At 32.4% G+C, this 16,079-nt stretch overlaps 3 protein-coding genes across 5 annotated transcripts; 1 reads left to right on the top strand and 2 right to left on the bottom strand.

The window, feature by feature from the left end:
* Positions 1-1,365: 1,365 nt before the first annotated feature.
* LOC116340612 (probable cyclin-dependent serine/threonine-protein kinase DDB_G0292550) lies at positions 1,366-6,892 on the top strand. Its single transcript, XM_031767197.1, has 9 exons — positions 1,366-1,478; positions 1,551-1,973; positions 2,041-2,127; positions 2,199-2,516; positions 5,049-5,078; positions 5,146-5,277; positions 5,345-5,656; positions 5,718-5,758; positions 5,821-6,892. The coding sequence occupies exons 1-9, from the start codon at positions 1,421-1,423 to the stop codon at positions 6,760-6,762; spliced, it is 2,343 nt and encodes a 780-aa protein (XP_031623057.1). The 5' UTR covers positions 1,366-1,420; the 3' UTR covers positions 6,763-6,892.
* On the bottom strand, positions 6,864-12,410 carry LOC116341282 (GATA zinc finger domain-containing protein 4-like). The gene is made up of 5 exons (XM_031768241.1): positions 12,286-12,410; positions 7,848-8,059; positions 7,605-7,787; positions 7,460-7,530; positions 6,864-7,392 (listed from the first exon to the last, which is right to left on the bottom strand). The coding sequence occupies exons 1-5, from the start codon at positions 12,292-12,294 to the stop codon at positions 6,968-6,970; spliced, it is 900 nt and encodes a 299-aa protein (XP_031624101.1). The 5' UTR covers positions 12,295-12,410; the 3' UTR covers positions 6,864-6,967.
* A 1,177-nt stretch (positions 12,411-13,587) lies between these two features.
* Positions 13,588-15,555, bottom strand: LOC116340940 (general transcription factor IIE subunit 1). 3 transcript variants are annotated; one of them, XM_031767704.1, is made up of 4 exons: positions 15,506-15,555; positions 15,210-15,367; positions 14,131-15,069; positions 13,588-13,963 (listed from the first exon to the last, which is right to left on the bottom strand). In XM_031767704.1, the coding sequence occupies exons 2-4, from the start codon at positions 15,331-15,333 to the stop codon at positions 13,782-13,784; spliced, it is 1,245 nt and encodes a 414-aa protein (XP_031623564.1). In that variant the 5' UTR covers positions 15,334-15,367; positions 15,506-15,555; the 3' UTR covers positions 13,588-13,781. The 3 variants fall into 3 exon arrangements, with proteins under 3 accessions (XP_031623564.1, XP_031623562.1, XP_031623563.1); XM_031767702.1 differs by having other exon boundaries at positions 15,502-15,552; XM_031767703.1 differs by lacking the exon at positions 15,506-15,555 and having other exon boundaries at positions 15,210-15,477.
* Positions 15,556-16,079: the final 524 nt, after the last annotated feature.

The raw sequence follows: 16,079 nt of genomic DNA, 5'->3' as shown, positions 1-16,079 counted from the left end.
AATCCAATAAGATAAAAACACTTCCATCACAGATCAAATAAAACAGTAATGAAGAACGCATTATAAATATCACGTCTTACCTCAACAATGTGACTCTGTATTCTAAATCAAATCATGTTTATTTCCAATGTGACATCAAATATTTTGCCGATCGAAATATTGCTGGAATATTCATAGTAAATTTTATCAACACTATGTTATTTCGAAATTAAAACAAAAATGAACACAAAACCAACTGTGAATTTATCCATTCCACAGCGAACAGCGTGCCAAACACACAAAATCGTTGAAATTGAATTGACAATAAAATCAATTGATTGTCCAAACCACGCTACAAACACTCACATATAATTCTCAAAAAATCATTTTGAAAACAAAACAATATAATGTCTGTTCAAAACCCAAAAATGATTGATTTGAAACCATTCTATCGGCGCTGTAGTCAATTGTAATGCGATCTTTAATATGTGCATAGATATTTATGCATTACAATATACGTGAATTCAGTCCAAACACATACCAATTTTGTTAATCAATTATCTAACTTATGTTTCGAAGTTGTCGTTATTTTTTTTCACAAGGACATGCATTTGTTGCAGATATATTAGCAAAGATGATATCTTTAATCTCATACATGAACTTGAACTTGAGTATAACATCTGTATGTTTTGAATACATTCAGTTTTGTAGATAAAAAAATGATGTAAAAAAGCTATCGGTATATAACTTGAGTCTTTCGATAAAAATGTCATTGATCTCATCTAAATGGATATACTGGATCTTTTCAAACTAGTCTTTTTTTTCATTTTTGCAGCAAACCATCAAGTAATGAACAAGAGTTTTATTTTTTATATTTAACGAATACAAGGTAGCACCAATTTGATAATAATCGCCAATTATGTAAATAAATTCTTAAAGAAGAGAAAATATAAAATGCACACCATTGAAAACAATGTGTAACTGTGATTTGAATTTCAAAATTATTTGTCAATATGATATCTTAAAAGGCTATTGAAATTCTTATTTACCTTTGTGTAGTTTTTCTTTTGAATCGGTATCTTTCAATAAAAGAAATACCCGAAAAGAACAAAACTTTGAAGCAAACCAGTTACCAGATTCAATGTAAATGCGCAGAGGTGTTCAATTGAATAGCCTTATGGTTAGATTAAGGGTGTTGCTGTTTACATTTTCAACGAATTTTCGCAACACAAAAGCACCACGCATAAAGTCGGATTATCGTTTGCATTTTTTTTTTGCATAAATTACATAATTATATAACAGTTAGAGAATGTTGGAAGGTGTTTGATTTTTTGGTGTGATATAAAAGAAAAACGTCGAAAAATATCGCATTCAGTTGACCATAATTTGCTGAACTCAAATGGTTGTATAAAGCTGGTATAAGCAAAAAAAGAGAAAAATCATGTATTTTGTGAGAAATATGCCATTGGAATTAATCGTGTGTATATTTTTATTGTCAGGTAAATGTGAATAATCGCAATTTGCGCAATATGAAGTGAGATATTAAGTTCAATTTATTTTGTGTATTTTAGGTTTTCAAGCCAAAGAAGTGCACTTGGAAACTGAATCGACCATTTTGATCGATGCGAAGAAATTTTTGGAAATTTTCAAAAAATCAAATGAAACCACTGTTTGTGATGAGAATGAAGAGTATTTAGAATGTGGTAAAAAGTGTATGTTGAGCTGTCGATACTCTGCATCATCGTTTGGCATTGCACTCTCCGAAGATGAGTGCGAAAAAACTGAATGCGTCAAAGGATGCTTTTGTAAAGATGGTTTGGCGCGACAAAGAGATAAATGTGTACCTGTGGCAGAGTGTTCATCTCGTCAAAGCAAAGCATTTGATATTGAAATGGACACATCATACAACTCTGAGCCAGCCAGACGTTTTCAAGGTATGAAGCCTCCGTGTGGACCTCATGGATGTTCGTCGAGTGCTGTAAGCTGTGGTGCAGGTTTGAAAATTCGGAACATAACCGAAGGGACAAGAACCGTTAAAGAAGAATTTGTTTACGTTTTTAGGTGGCTGTGGATCGACTTGTGGCCCAAAAGGGTGTACAACCCATGGAAATGGAATCTCTATACATAATTATAATCAAGCTGTCGCCAGTAAGACTGAGTTTTAATATTTTTCCAATCGAATTGATTTGTCCAATTTTTTTAACCTGGCATTGTTTTAGACGGAGGAGGTAATGGAGGAGGAGGTAATGGAGGAGGAAGTAATGGAGGAGAAGGTAATGGAGGAGGATTTATTGGAGGAGGAAGTAATGGAGGAGAAGGTAATGGAGGAGGATTTAATGGAGGAGGAAGTAATGGAGGAGAAGGTAATGAAGGTAATGGAAATGATTGTGAAGATGATTATTGTGGAGGATCGGGACATGGGCATGGCCACGGACATGGTCATGGCGGTAATAATCAAGCCAACAACAACAACAATAACAACAACAACAATAATAATAATAACAACAACAATCTAATCAACGGTATACCTATCAACGGTAATGGTGAAAAAATATTTTATATATACAGAATTCCCACTTACGTCATATTGTTTTGTGTCTTTGGCATTTAAATCATTATTTGGTAATTTCGCTTCATTTTTCGAAAGGATCGAGTACTATCTGTCAAAATATTTCCCCCTTTGCCAAGCGAAATTAATTCAATATACGGCGCTGATGTAAATGTCACTGTCATTTCACAATAATACATTTTTTGGCTTGACAATATATAAGCTCTTCATTTAAAATGCATACACATGCATAATTATTGAATCGTTGAAAAAAACATGTCATAAAATATTTTTCTAACATTTTACTTTTCCGCACACATAGTGTAAGGTGAAAAGTATTGTAATCGGTCAAAATTTTGAAAACTTCAGAAACATGTTTTCTGGACGTTTCTGAGGTCAGCGAACCCGAATCAGGCCGTTTTGAGCATGGTTTATGTTAATCTGTACGTCGTACGTCGTACGTCGTACGTCGTACGTCGTACGTCGTACGTTGTACGTCGTACGCAAAATTTGTTAGCAAGATTGCGCTCATCGTAGAAACTTAATTCAAAATCTGACTTTACAGGATGATTGGGGGTCCCGAGGAATAGAAATCATTAGCTTTTGAGCGACTTTGGTTGATGGGAAAAAATGTCATGCCTGGAGTGATACCTATGAAAAAGAGTCCAATTTTCGTCCAAAAGTCATACTTAATGTGGACTTAAACATTCAAAAATATGTATTGGGGGGTTTTTTGGCACGAGAAAACCGAATCTGAGGTTATTTTTGAGATACAATCAATTTTTAAAACAGTTTCCTTGAAAAAATCACAAAAAAAAATGAATTTTTGTATGGGAGCCATGCCTGTATGCTACCTTAATGACGTGAAACTTTGCACAGTCTATTTTTTACACAAAAAAATAACATTCTGAAAGTTTGAAGAGATTTCAATCAAAATTAGGGGTACCTCCCATATAAAATTTTCAATTTTTGGCTCAAAAACGAATATTTTGCATGGGAGGTACTCTTAATTTTGGTTAAAATTTCTCCAAACCTTCCGAATGTTATTTTTTTGTGAGTTATGAAAAGTGTTTCAAAAATAATTTCTATGGCAAAATTAACGTCAGACATATTTTTTAATACAGTTTCCTTGTAAAAGTCACAAAAAAATTGAATTTTTGTATGGGAGCAATGCCTGTATGATACTTTAATGACGTGAAACTTTGCACAGACTATTTTTTACACAAAATAATAACATTCTGAAAGTTTGAAGAGATTTCGATCAAAGTTAGGGGTACCTTCCATACAAAATTTTAAATTTTTGGCTCAAAAACGAATATTTTGTATGGGAGGTACCCTTAATTTTGGTTGAAATTTCTCCAAACCCTACGAATGTTATTTTTTTGTGAAAAAATAACCTGTGCAAAGTTTCACACCATTAATATAGCATACAGACATGGCTCCCATACAAAGATCCAAATTTTTTGTGACTTTAGTTATGGAAAGTGTTTCAAAAATAATTTTTATGGCAAAATTAACGTCAGACATATTTTTTATAGTATTTTGTTAGAAAATAGAATACTTTCAAATGTCGTACAAATGGGTTCATCATGAAAGTGTGAAAAATCTTTTCTCGGGTACTTCTGCTATTAAATTAAAAAATATTTCGTTGCCAAAGTTGAAACATATTTTTTGGTTTCGAACTTTACGACGCTTGAAAGGCTTGAAAAATCGAACAAATATTATTTTGAACTTTCTTAATAAAATATGCAACTACCACAGTGCGGAAAAGTTCGTCTTACTCCCGTAAGACTTTTTATTTCATTAAAAATTTTATAAAAAATTTTTTTTATAAAAAAATTAATTTGTTTATAAATTACAATAATTTCAAAAAAATGTTTCATCGATTAAATAAGAATGCAATGTAAATAGTAATAACAATGCAACACCTACCGTAAAAATGCAAAAAGAAACTTAGTTATGGTCTCCATTGTAGCATTTTGGTGCGCCGTGACAGCATCTTCGTTATACTTGACCAATCACAGAGAAGCAAAACGAAGATGCTGTCATGGCGGACCAAAATGCTACAATTCCAAATAAGTTTCCTTTTGCATTTTTACAGTAGGTGTCGCATTGGTATTACTTTTTACATTGGATTCTCGTTCAATCTATGAAAAAAAAAATGAAATTATTGTTATTTTTAAACAAATAAATTTAAAATATAGAGAATTTTTTTGAAAAACGTAAGAAGAATATTTTATGATATGTTTCTTTTTTTTTCTCGACCGATCGATAATTATGCATGTTGAATGAAGAGCTTATATATTGTAAAGCCAAAAAATGTATTATTGTGGAATGACATAGAGTGACATTTACATCAGCGCCGTATATCGGATTAATTTCGCTTAGCAAAGGAGGAAACGTCGTACTCGGTCCTTTTGTATTTTCAAAATTTAACAAATATTTCGAATATTTCGGAATGATGATGAGTGAAATACAAATTTGACATAATAGAAAATCAAACAAATCTCATTTTTTTCAGGTGGAAATGTATGCAACAGTGGAAATTGTGGTAAGATATATTGTGAATGCTATTTTTATCGTCATTTTAAATTGATTTCAATATTTCATCTAACTAGGTGGACATTACCGTCCGAGTCGCCCTTATCAACCATACCCTCGTCCATCATATCCTCATCCTTATCCTCATTCTTATCCTCATTCTTATCCTCATTCTTATCCTCATTCTTATCCTTATCCTACTTCAGGTGGTGAGTATTCAAACCAATTGTATGAAATGCACAAGAGAATAATGTAATTCTTTTCTGTTATCTGTAGATTACCCATGGGGTGGAAATTACTGGGGTAATGGGGGAGGATTCAATTACTGGGGCGGTAATGGAATATACTATCCAGGTGGCAACTATCAAGGTGTCTATTATCCAGCTGGTTATTATCCAACTTATCCTTGGTTATTGTTTAACAACGGCATTAATAATGGAGGAACGACTACTGGTGGAACGACTACTGGTGGAACGACTACTGGCGGAACGACTACTGGCGGAACGACTACTGGCGGAACCACTGGTGGAATCAATCTTGAAACACCCGCAACCCCTACAATTGAAAACAGACTTGACGAAGCTGCAGGTAAATTTTACTTCAATTTTAGTGTGAAATTTTTAATTAATGTACGACTTTCTTTTTTAAGGGGAATCAATCTTTAATGAAACAATTAACGGTGTAACTACGGTAATAAAATACAAAAAAATAATTGAATATTTTCGTTAGAATACAATGACTTTTGTTTATAGGAATACAAAACAAACGCCTTCAAAGTTATTTATCCAAACGGAACTAAGACATATACTTACAACGATCCGTCTGCCTTCGTTATACAAAATCCAGATGGTACTTTTTCTGGCGACGTAAATACCATCCTGGCTTTATTCTCTCGTTTATTCTCTCGTTTATCAAGTTCATTCCGTAGCAACGAACAAATTGTCAGAACACCACATAATCATCAAAATGACAATGAGAAAATTTTAGCTGCAACACCTTCAAATGAATATCCCTCTATTCAGAATTTATTTAATACAAACTTTTCGCCATTTACAACATTGGTTGGCGCCGCAATAACGCCAGTAGTCATTCCAGGCTTTTCACCCGCATCAAAACCAGAATTGTTTGATAAGAAAAAACCGTCTCATAATCATGGTAGCAGTTCGAAAAATCCAACTGAAGAGTCTGAGAAGAAAACAAATATAATGTTTTATATACCAAATTTACAATATTATTCAGGCGTAAATCCATTGAACAGCCTAGAAAAGCATTCGTCATTTGCACCAAATCAAGTTCCACAAAAAAATCAAGCCGCTTATTTCAATTATTTGAACACATATAAGCCAAATGTGCCAAACTTTAACGGTGAACTCCAATACATTGTTTTGAATAATGACTTTGTACCTGAATATGCTCAGCCGAATGCTCATTTTAATGGACCATTCAACATTCCAAATGAGCACCCATATGCACATTCCAATCCAAGTTTCAACACACCGAACAACGGGTACAATCCATCATTAAATTCACCGTTTAATGGAATTAATCCAACGCCAACATTCATAAACATTCAACCACTTCCGTTGGCAAAGAAAACAAACTCCAAGGTTCATACAATAAAACCAGTGGAAATAATTGATAAATCAGATGAAAGCGAAATAGAAACACCAGTTAAACGACAGCCAAGACAATGAATAGAACTTAGCTGAAATCGCAGAGGTAGTTACTACTACACATCAGAAGAAAAATATTCTTACAAAGAGTAATGCAATTGACTTGCTTGAAGAAAAAGAAATTAAATTTTATGATGTATTTATTGAAAAATAAAAAAAAATGAATTATAAAAAAAATTCAGACATTTTGTGGCACTTATTTTAAAGTATATATGGCGGCTTATTTTTAATTAGATGGTGGCAAGTAAGTTGGCTTTGGTGGTAAATATAGACGATTTGTATCGACATTTTTGGGCCCTTGAACGCCGACAAAGTTATCATTGAATAGGATATTATTTTGTTCTAAACTTTTACCGGATCTAACATCGAATTTGGAAAATCCATCAAAAGTGTTCAATCCATTGCCTGATGTCAGACCGTTTCCTGATGTGAAATCATTTGCTTTGCCAACTCTATTGTTACCATTTTGGCCCAAAGAATTAAAACTATTGCCGGCATTGAAACCATTGATCGAATTGAGACCACCATTCCCAAGTCCTTGGCCATTTCCGAATGATTGTTGATTATTAGCTCCATTTTGTCCATTGCCAGAGTTTCCGAATTGATTGTTAGCTCCATTTTGTCCATTGTTTCCATTATTTAGATTTTTGCCTGCAATTCAAAATACGAATTATAGTTTATTCAAAACGAACATATTTTTTACATTTGATTTTATTACCATTATTGAATGATGAGAGTGGTGTGAATGTTAGTTTTGGCGCTGGTGGAAGTGGTTTGGCTGGAGCGATTCTAATGAGTTTTAAACATATTTTTAAAAAAATTATTCAACGAAAAAGGAACACAAAAATGATAAGTCAACATACACTACTTCTGGTTGGTCGTCAAGTTCAGTGACTGGATGATATCCAAATTCATCAGCAGTGTATCGAACGCGATAACGTTTACCATTGGCACCAGTATATGTGTATGATCCAGTGACGACGAAGGTCTTCTCATCTTTGAGTTTTCCAATTGAAGCAATGTTGATACCATTTTCAGTCTCGAAACTGCAATTGAACGAAAACAATATAAAACAAGTCGCAATGAAAAATTCGGACAAAACTTACTTGTAGCTGAATTTTCCCTTTCCTTGAATAGTATTAATGCTAGTGGTTTTTGCTTTCATGACATCACCAACGAACTGAGTTGGCGGACGATCATCATCCTTAATAATAAGATCAATATTGGGTTCACCTGCAAAATCAGAAAAGTATTCTTCGATTGGCTTCTTTGTTTTGGCAGCCGAAGCCAAGGCAATAAATGCAGCAAACAGAACGATCTGAAAAAATTGATAAATATATCATCACCCATGTTTTTTCACACATTACATTTCTGATGTATGAATATTTGCAAATAAATTACTATATTTAAGGAGATAGAAAATAAAGGTTAGTTGATAAAAATGAGTGTCAGTTGGAACAAAGAAAACATGTTTAATGAACTCAAAATCAGCTAATTCAATTTGTTATCAATACGAAATATCTAACAAATGAGTTTTTTTTTATTTTAAGTAAATAGCTCGAGTATCTGTTTTTCATATGATCAAGTCAAAAAGCATAGAGAGATGAACCACTGCTTTGGCTTAAAATAGACGCATGTAAATTATTTAATTTTATTCGATATCTATCACAGCAATGAAATCCCTACTACCGTGCTAGATGGTGTCGACACGAGTGGACGGATTTTTAAATTTATTTGAACGACGAAATGTTACTATACTTGTCCATTACAACGTACATGTAACAGAAGAAACACACAGTCCATGTCCACGCTATTGGACATAAACGATTTGAACCGTCAATGTGAATTAGATCAAGTATAGAACTTTACATAGGATCATATACGATGAATATGGATTACACAGTCTGTTTCAAAATACCGTCACCAATGTCGACACCATTTGACATCCAAATTTTGACAGTAAAAATATGTGTTATTGTTGTTGTCGTTTCATTGCTGTGATATCTATATTTAAATAAATAATTCTTTTTTCATATTGTTCAAAAAGCCATTTAATATGGATTGATATTTCACTTCTAATATAAAATATTTTCGTTTTTCTGCCGGCCGTGTATAGAAAAAAAGCCATTAAAATGCGTTTAAATTCACAAAACAACTGTTACATATTCAGAAATAATTTTTTACGTACGTCCATCGGTCCAAAAAAAATTGTTAAAGGTCATCCAGATAAATCAACGACCAGCGATTCAAGTGTTTCGCCAAACATATCTATCAAACCAGTTTGATTTGGTGTAAAAGAAATTTGTTTCAATCGTGTATGTATTTGCATAAGCAACGCTTGATTTTGTGATGTTCGATGCTTATTTGCATAATTCACATGCTGTTCAATCGGAAACAATAGACAACACCGATGAAATGCTGAAAAGGAACTCGATTCTTATCGCCATTTCTTTATTTATTATATTCGTGAGTGCGTTGAATCTATGTGTGTATGTGCGTGTGTCTTTTTTGCCGCATATTATTTTTGATTTGACATATTCTTCGTCAATAATTTGTGATCAATAAATATCAGTATAAAGTTGTACACCGACCAATTCGAACCAACTTAATCGCCTGCAGAGCAACGGAGATTGGAATGAATAAAGTAGCGCATTTCTCTTTAGCCATTTATCAACGGCTTAGCACCAAAATCCTCAAAAAATTATGTTGCCGCTTTGTCTGCTTGATTTCGTATATTTTTTTTAAACTTTGATTATTTTTACAAAGAAATTCAAACGCCGTGATTTATGCGATGAGATTTCAATTTGATCGTTATTAAATCATCGAAATGCCAATTCACATCAACTGATACAAATTCTTCTCGTGTTTATTCAACCCACACGTATGTTGAATGAGATTTTATCAATTGAAGACCATTTTCGAATGAGCCTAATTTAATCATTTAATTTACTGTGTATCTACTGTAATAAAATCAACGGGTTTGTCAAAACTGCTGACTTAAAATTAATTAATCGCTCTCAAAGCACGCCACTGCACTATAATTGAGAGCCGGGCATGATCAAAAGTCATACCGAATGTGATAAATAAACAACTTTTTGTTAATAGAATACTTTGTGCAATCAGATAAAATGCAGACATTCTGAAAAGTTTTATTAAAAAAATTTAAACAACCAAGATTTTACTAATATTTTCGTAATAAAATACAAAAATAATTAATTAATTGCATGATTTATATTTGTGGAACTGATTTCCTGGTCTTTCGACATTTAAATCGTGTCTGAACTGAATTTTATTGGAAAAAAAAACTCTTATCTATCAAAAAATGAATAAATAAGTCAACAAGTTTGTTGGCGGTTTACATGGAATATCGAATATGTAAAAAAAAATCTTTATTGATATAAATTGATGATTGGAAAGGTTTATAGTATCGATAATGATGTGTCGAGTAAAAGACAAGGTTCATCCTGTCTCTTTTTCAGAAATATAAAAATTTTGGTTATTCGATCCGCCTCCGTAACGGCTTATTTAAATTTAAAATTTATTCTGCTATAAACATTTTTTAGACGGAATACGTTGCATTTTACTCTAATTTTGTGTGTGTGTGTCCGGTACCTAAACTATGCTAATCTTCTGTGTGTGATTTTGTATCATTTGCATTTTTTTGTGGCAATAAAAAAATTTGGAAATGTTAAACTTAAAATTTCGTCAAATTCGAAGTGAAGAAGGTGACGATTGAATCGTAACCAAAGCGTTAAGTGAATAAAAATAAAGCGACTTAAAATCTTTAGCATCAATTTAAAATTCAGTCTCTACGTATCGTACACCGGCATTCAGTTCATAATAATTGATTATTATAATTTATGTTTTACATTCATGTTTTTCGATAAGCAGAGCAATAATACTAAACATGTCAATTCAAATCCATTTGCATAGTACATAAAATTTATAAAATATTCAAAGCGAATGAGAGAATTTTTCATTAAAAACTCCATTACTCCATCGTAGTCGTCTTATCGCGTCGGAGAAATGCATAATTATCATTTTTTGTCAATTAATGTAAAGCGTTACCATCTAATGCATGGGCACTTCTGCTTTTTTTTGAGAAGATTCGCTCATTTTCAACTTTGATACTTGAATTTTAATTAATTCACTTTCTGGTTTTTTATCTCTTGTGCGATTTTTTTGAATCATCCAAAAAAAATTGAAACATGATATCTTTAGGTTTTTCTACTTAGTCAAGTTCGTTCGTTGATTCCTCTTTTTGTCGAAATATTTTTTGGAGGAAAATGAATGCTCAGGAATTGACTTTGATCAAAGGTTCCATCGATCATTATAACTGCAGCATCATTTTGGCATTCAACTGGATAGGTAACAATTTTTTCATAATTAAAAGATTATGGACGCAAAAATTATGAAAAAACCTAAGCACATTCACTTGATTTTGAACTCATGTCAATCGTCACGATCAATTGTCTTAATGAATGAATCACATTTGAACAAGAAGATTATGTAACAGGGCAACTGATTAAAAAACCAGAATATCTTTGACACATTGTAGTAATAATTTATCACGATGACGTTCAGAATCACTTCAGATGAAATAGAGGAAACATTTAAATTAACTTCTAAGAGTTAAAACTAGAAAACAATCCCATATTCCAACTCTCGCACATTTCTCTCGGCTGTGTTTGATCTTTTCTTGGCCATTCTTTTTAAATAATCTTCTATCCGATTCACGGAACATACGAACATATGTTTAATTCATGCAAATTCAAAACCATAATAAATCTTGTCATTTTTGATAACGAGCGTACACACGCAACTTTATTCTTTATGGCGTGACGATAATCTGCGATAAAAAAATGGTCAAAATGGTATTGCAAATATTTACTCTAGATTTTATTTAGCACGTGTGGGCTAAAGCTTTCAATAAAAGTCTTCATCAAATGCATTAACCTTTGGTGCAAAACATGGCAAGATTACACAACAAATATTTGAATATGTTGATATTAAAAAAACAATTTCTATTCTAATGAGCTACAAATTAACGATCAACTGTAATTTGAACTGAATTTTTATTTCGTTAAGATTTTAAAATTCACAAATACTTCTACGAATATTTGAACGATTTTTTTAAGAGAGTAGAGATTTTAGGTCAGTTATAGTTCAAATAGTGATTATTTTTTAAAATTTTATGTATGATTTTTAGTTGGTTTGAAAGGGTATTGCAATGATTTTTTAAAAACATTATATTGTAAATTTTTGTTGGTTATTTCTTTTGTCGATTTAAATGATAAGTTAGCTAAAATGACTTGTACAATTTATTTGAATGCTAATTTTTAGCAACTTTGCGTGTTAATAATGATTAATTGAAAAAACTTTCCGAAAATACTTTGATTATAAACACCCATAATCAACAATTTCACTTTCAATGGCATTAATAAAGTAAAACTTAAAAAAGATCCATGAATAAATGGCAAAATACATATGTAACACCTTAGTAATTAATAATAAAAGTGTTGAATGAAATTTTTGTTCACTTACGAATTTCATTATAATTTTAATATAAAATATAGAAAAACACTTCACAAAATTGAAAGTAAAACTAATAAACACTATAAAAGGCGAACAGCGACTCGGCCAGTCAGTCCGTCAGTCAGGATCAAGTGGAAGATCGACAATGATGCTTGAATTTGGATGTCATGTGGTATTTATACAACAGCGAATCTTCCTTTTCTCTTTCATCTCGGCAGCAACGCTAAATTTGAATATAAAGTGTGAAGCATAAAAACGGAGCCGCCGTCGAAGCGTAGACAAATGAGTGTAGAGAGAAGATGTAGAGATCTAATTTGCTCAATGTGTTTTTTGCCTTTTTTATGAGTGTGTTGAATGTGCGTTTGGCCATAGCATTCGAAGTTCATTTGTTAATTGATAAGCCAATTTAGAAAAATAGCAATTTATCAAGTCTCAATAATAAAGTGCCTTTAGACATTACGTGAAAAAAAATATTATAGAATAAATACGTGTGTAAACGAGTTTGGATGTATTTTTGGCCATTCTTTTGGACACGAAACAAATTGAATAAAACTGTATCAATCTACAACACGTGCAACACATTTCGCAGGTTGCGTTTTCATATGTATGTGAACATTATATTTTGGCATAAATTTAAATAATCGTTCCATTAACTTTTTGCGCCAACACTCTGGGGATAGACTTGACTCCTTACGTCAGAACCTTCACATTAGTGAAGTAAAGATAGAGATAAAAAAAACAAATATTGTTGTCACTTTCTTTTGCCATAAAAATAAGTTTGCCGTGTTGTGGACGTGATATTTATGGTCGCGTCAAGATCGATGCATATATCAATATCGCTTCATGATTTACCGATTACCTTCAGATGATTTTTATAAATCGATCGCAAACACGAATGACTATGATAAACAAAATCTATAAAATTGATAAACCGACGAATTTTTATAAGGAAAGACCATTTATTTCTTTTGTTCTCCAAATTTTCGATTTAATTTAATTTTTGTGCGACATCAACACTCAGCAGGAGTAAAATTTAATTAAATGTGACAACCTACATAAACAAATCTGGTTCACCAAGTTGACGATTTTAATTAATTAGCACCATTTTTCGGTAGTGTATTTTTATATGCATGCAGACGATCAGACGTCTATTGATCTTTTAATTAGAGACACAACATGCATAAAATGCTCATTTGCTCATTTATCTTAATCTTCCTATAAACACGCGCGCATATACACAAAAAAATTTATATGAAAATAAATAAAAATTTGTTTTGTTATTTATATTTCGACATGATTAAGTTGAAAAACTAAATTCAGTCTAGATTCCGGTTTTATTTATTTATATTACAAATCGTTCTAGTTTTTTATTTAAATCATTTTCTTTACAACTAAAATAGAATTCTTCTGATGAAACCAACAATTCATACATTAAATGTTTCTTTTATTGATAGAATTTCAATGTGTGGTATCGTCGAGTCAATGAATACATAAATTAATGAGGTTTAATCATGCATGTGGCTGTATGTTTCTTGCCATACTTGGATAAACGCATCTTTTTCTTGTGGCGTCATTTGAGCAATGATTTCCTCATTGTCTATCACCTCATCGAGTGGCATGGGTTTGCCAGCAACAAGCACCGTTGTCTCGTCACCATCGGAATCGGTGTCCATTACATCAATATCAGCTGTAAAACGAAGCGAAAAAGAATCTTGAATTAATGAAACAAATTCTTAGAAATAAAATTGAAAGGAAATATCATTTTTTGATAAAAAAAAGAAGAAGGTTACACATCTTAAGAATATGCATAAAATAACGACATGCGTTGGATTTAAAACTAGTTTTTCAACTTACGAATTTGTGCGTTTTCGATTTCTTGTTCATCGTCACTTGAATCACTGTTGTTGGTTGAGGTGGCCAACGATCGAACAGCCGCATCTTGTGTGTTCGCTTTGCCCGGTTGTTTTTCATGCTGCAATAGCACGGACATAATATCTTCATTCTCTTTGCGGCTTCGTGATGCGATCGGTTGTGCTGCTTGTTGTGACGACGTATCCAAGGTATCATTGGTATTCTCATTCGATACAATTGTACTTTCAGTCATCCAAATTGGTCGTTCTTTTGTTTTAACCGCCTCCGTTGGATTTGCATCACCGATTGTAACATCGACTCGTGTCTCTTCAACGGCAAATCCTTGATTTCGTGTCGCTTCACCCGACCATTGTTCACCGCCATTGTTGGTTCCACCGCGATTGAGTGCTTTATTTGTGCCACGAATTGTTTCGATGTCAATCGGTTCGGGTTCCAAACATTCTGGTGACAATTTTATATTTTCAACTGCTTTTAATAAATCATAATAAATTTGCATTTGATCATTAAATTTGGCCAATAAGAATCGTGAGTCTTTTTGCGGTAGCGCTGATTTATCTTCTTCCACCAAACTGCTGCAATATGTACATCGGAATTCGTTTTCCATCGGATCGAATAGATCGGCGGCATCTAAATCGGTAAATGTTTTTTGACAATTTATACATTTGAAACTAGCTCGACTAGTCGCATCACGTTCAGATGTATTGATTCGTTTATTCATCCAATCAAATTTGTATTTAACGACATTCACAAGCGTTTTATAATTGATAAAATGATAGGTAACTTTTGCTGCTTTTCCATCTGGGCCCGTTTCCATTTTCAGTCGTCCTTGAAGAATTTTGTCATTTTTCAGAACTGTGATTCGAGCACGCAATTGCTTACGATCGAAATTCAATAATTCACAAATATCATCTTCTTTCATACCTAAAATTGACAAATGACAATAATGCAAATATGAATAAGGGTTAGAAAGTGCATTTATTTCGTCTCTTATAGTCGACATCAATGTTCTGAATTCTTTGGGACATTCAATGGTATAGAAAATGCCAATATGCATAACTCACATGGATTTCGAACAAGCATATCAATTATGAGCGCATCTTCAATTGTGTAAAATCCTCGCACCACAAATCGGGCCAATTGCTTTAAGCTACTTGGAATCTCTGTCACTAACACTTGATCTCCCATTTTGATGGCTACTTATATTTACTGTGTCTTAAACCTTGAATACAACATAAACAAAGTAATATATTAGCGCTGGATCGACAGAGGAATGCAATTTAACAATAGCTTCGTGTGTATTAATTTAACAAAATCAAATAACACAGCATTCACGGTTTTTGCGTCGATTCTCACCTACATAAAAAAATAAATAGCACCCAAAAATTGTTAATTTAAAAACTTATTCGCGTAATTTTGAACAATTGAATGAAACCAACAATAGAATTTATTACGTTTTTTTTCTACTTTTGTCACATAAAAATTGTAAGCGTATTTGTAATATTAACAACAAAACAAAATACCGCGTTTAGAATGCCAAATATCAATAGGTTTGGATATGTCAGAATTGTGTGCACGATTGTCGAAACCGGTATACAGCTATAGACACTTTGTGCATACGAATTGCGCGTGTATTTGATATACTGTGGACGCTGCTTAATAAAATGCGTTGAATTTGAATGAAAATGCCATTAGCTCAGCGTCCATGCCAAAATTATTTACAATTTGAAATATTTTCAATTGAATCATTAGAGAATTTTAGTTACAGAATCATTAAATTCCGCTGATGAGTTCATTTATAGAAGCCAACCGAACAAAATTCCATAGAACATTGCAGTAGTAAAGCGTTACAATCCACAATAGATGGCGTTGCTTTCTATGATTTATTATATTTTCAAACAATTTTTATCATTTTCAAATTTTGAACTTTTTTT

Source organism: Contarinia nasturtii, unplaced genomic scaffold (genome assembly GCF_009176525.2).
Source record: "Contarinia nasturtii isolate CC-2019 unplaced genomic scaffold, AAFC_CNas_1.1 Cnas_scaffold_695, whole genome shotgun sequence".
Lineage (NCBI taxonomy): Eukaryota > Metazoa > Arthropoda > Insecta > Diptera > Cecidomyiidae > Contarinia > Contarinia nasturtii.
The sequence above is the reverse complement of the archived record's forward strand: the minus strand, read 5'-3'. Positions and strand labels throughout refer to the sequence as shown.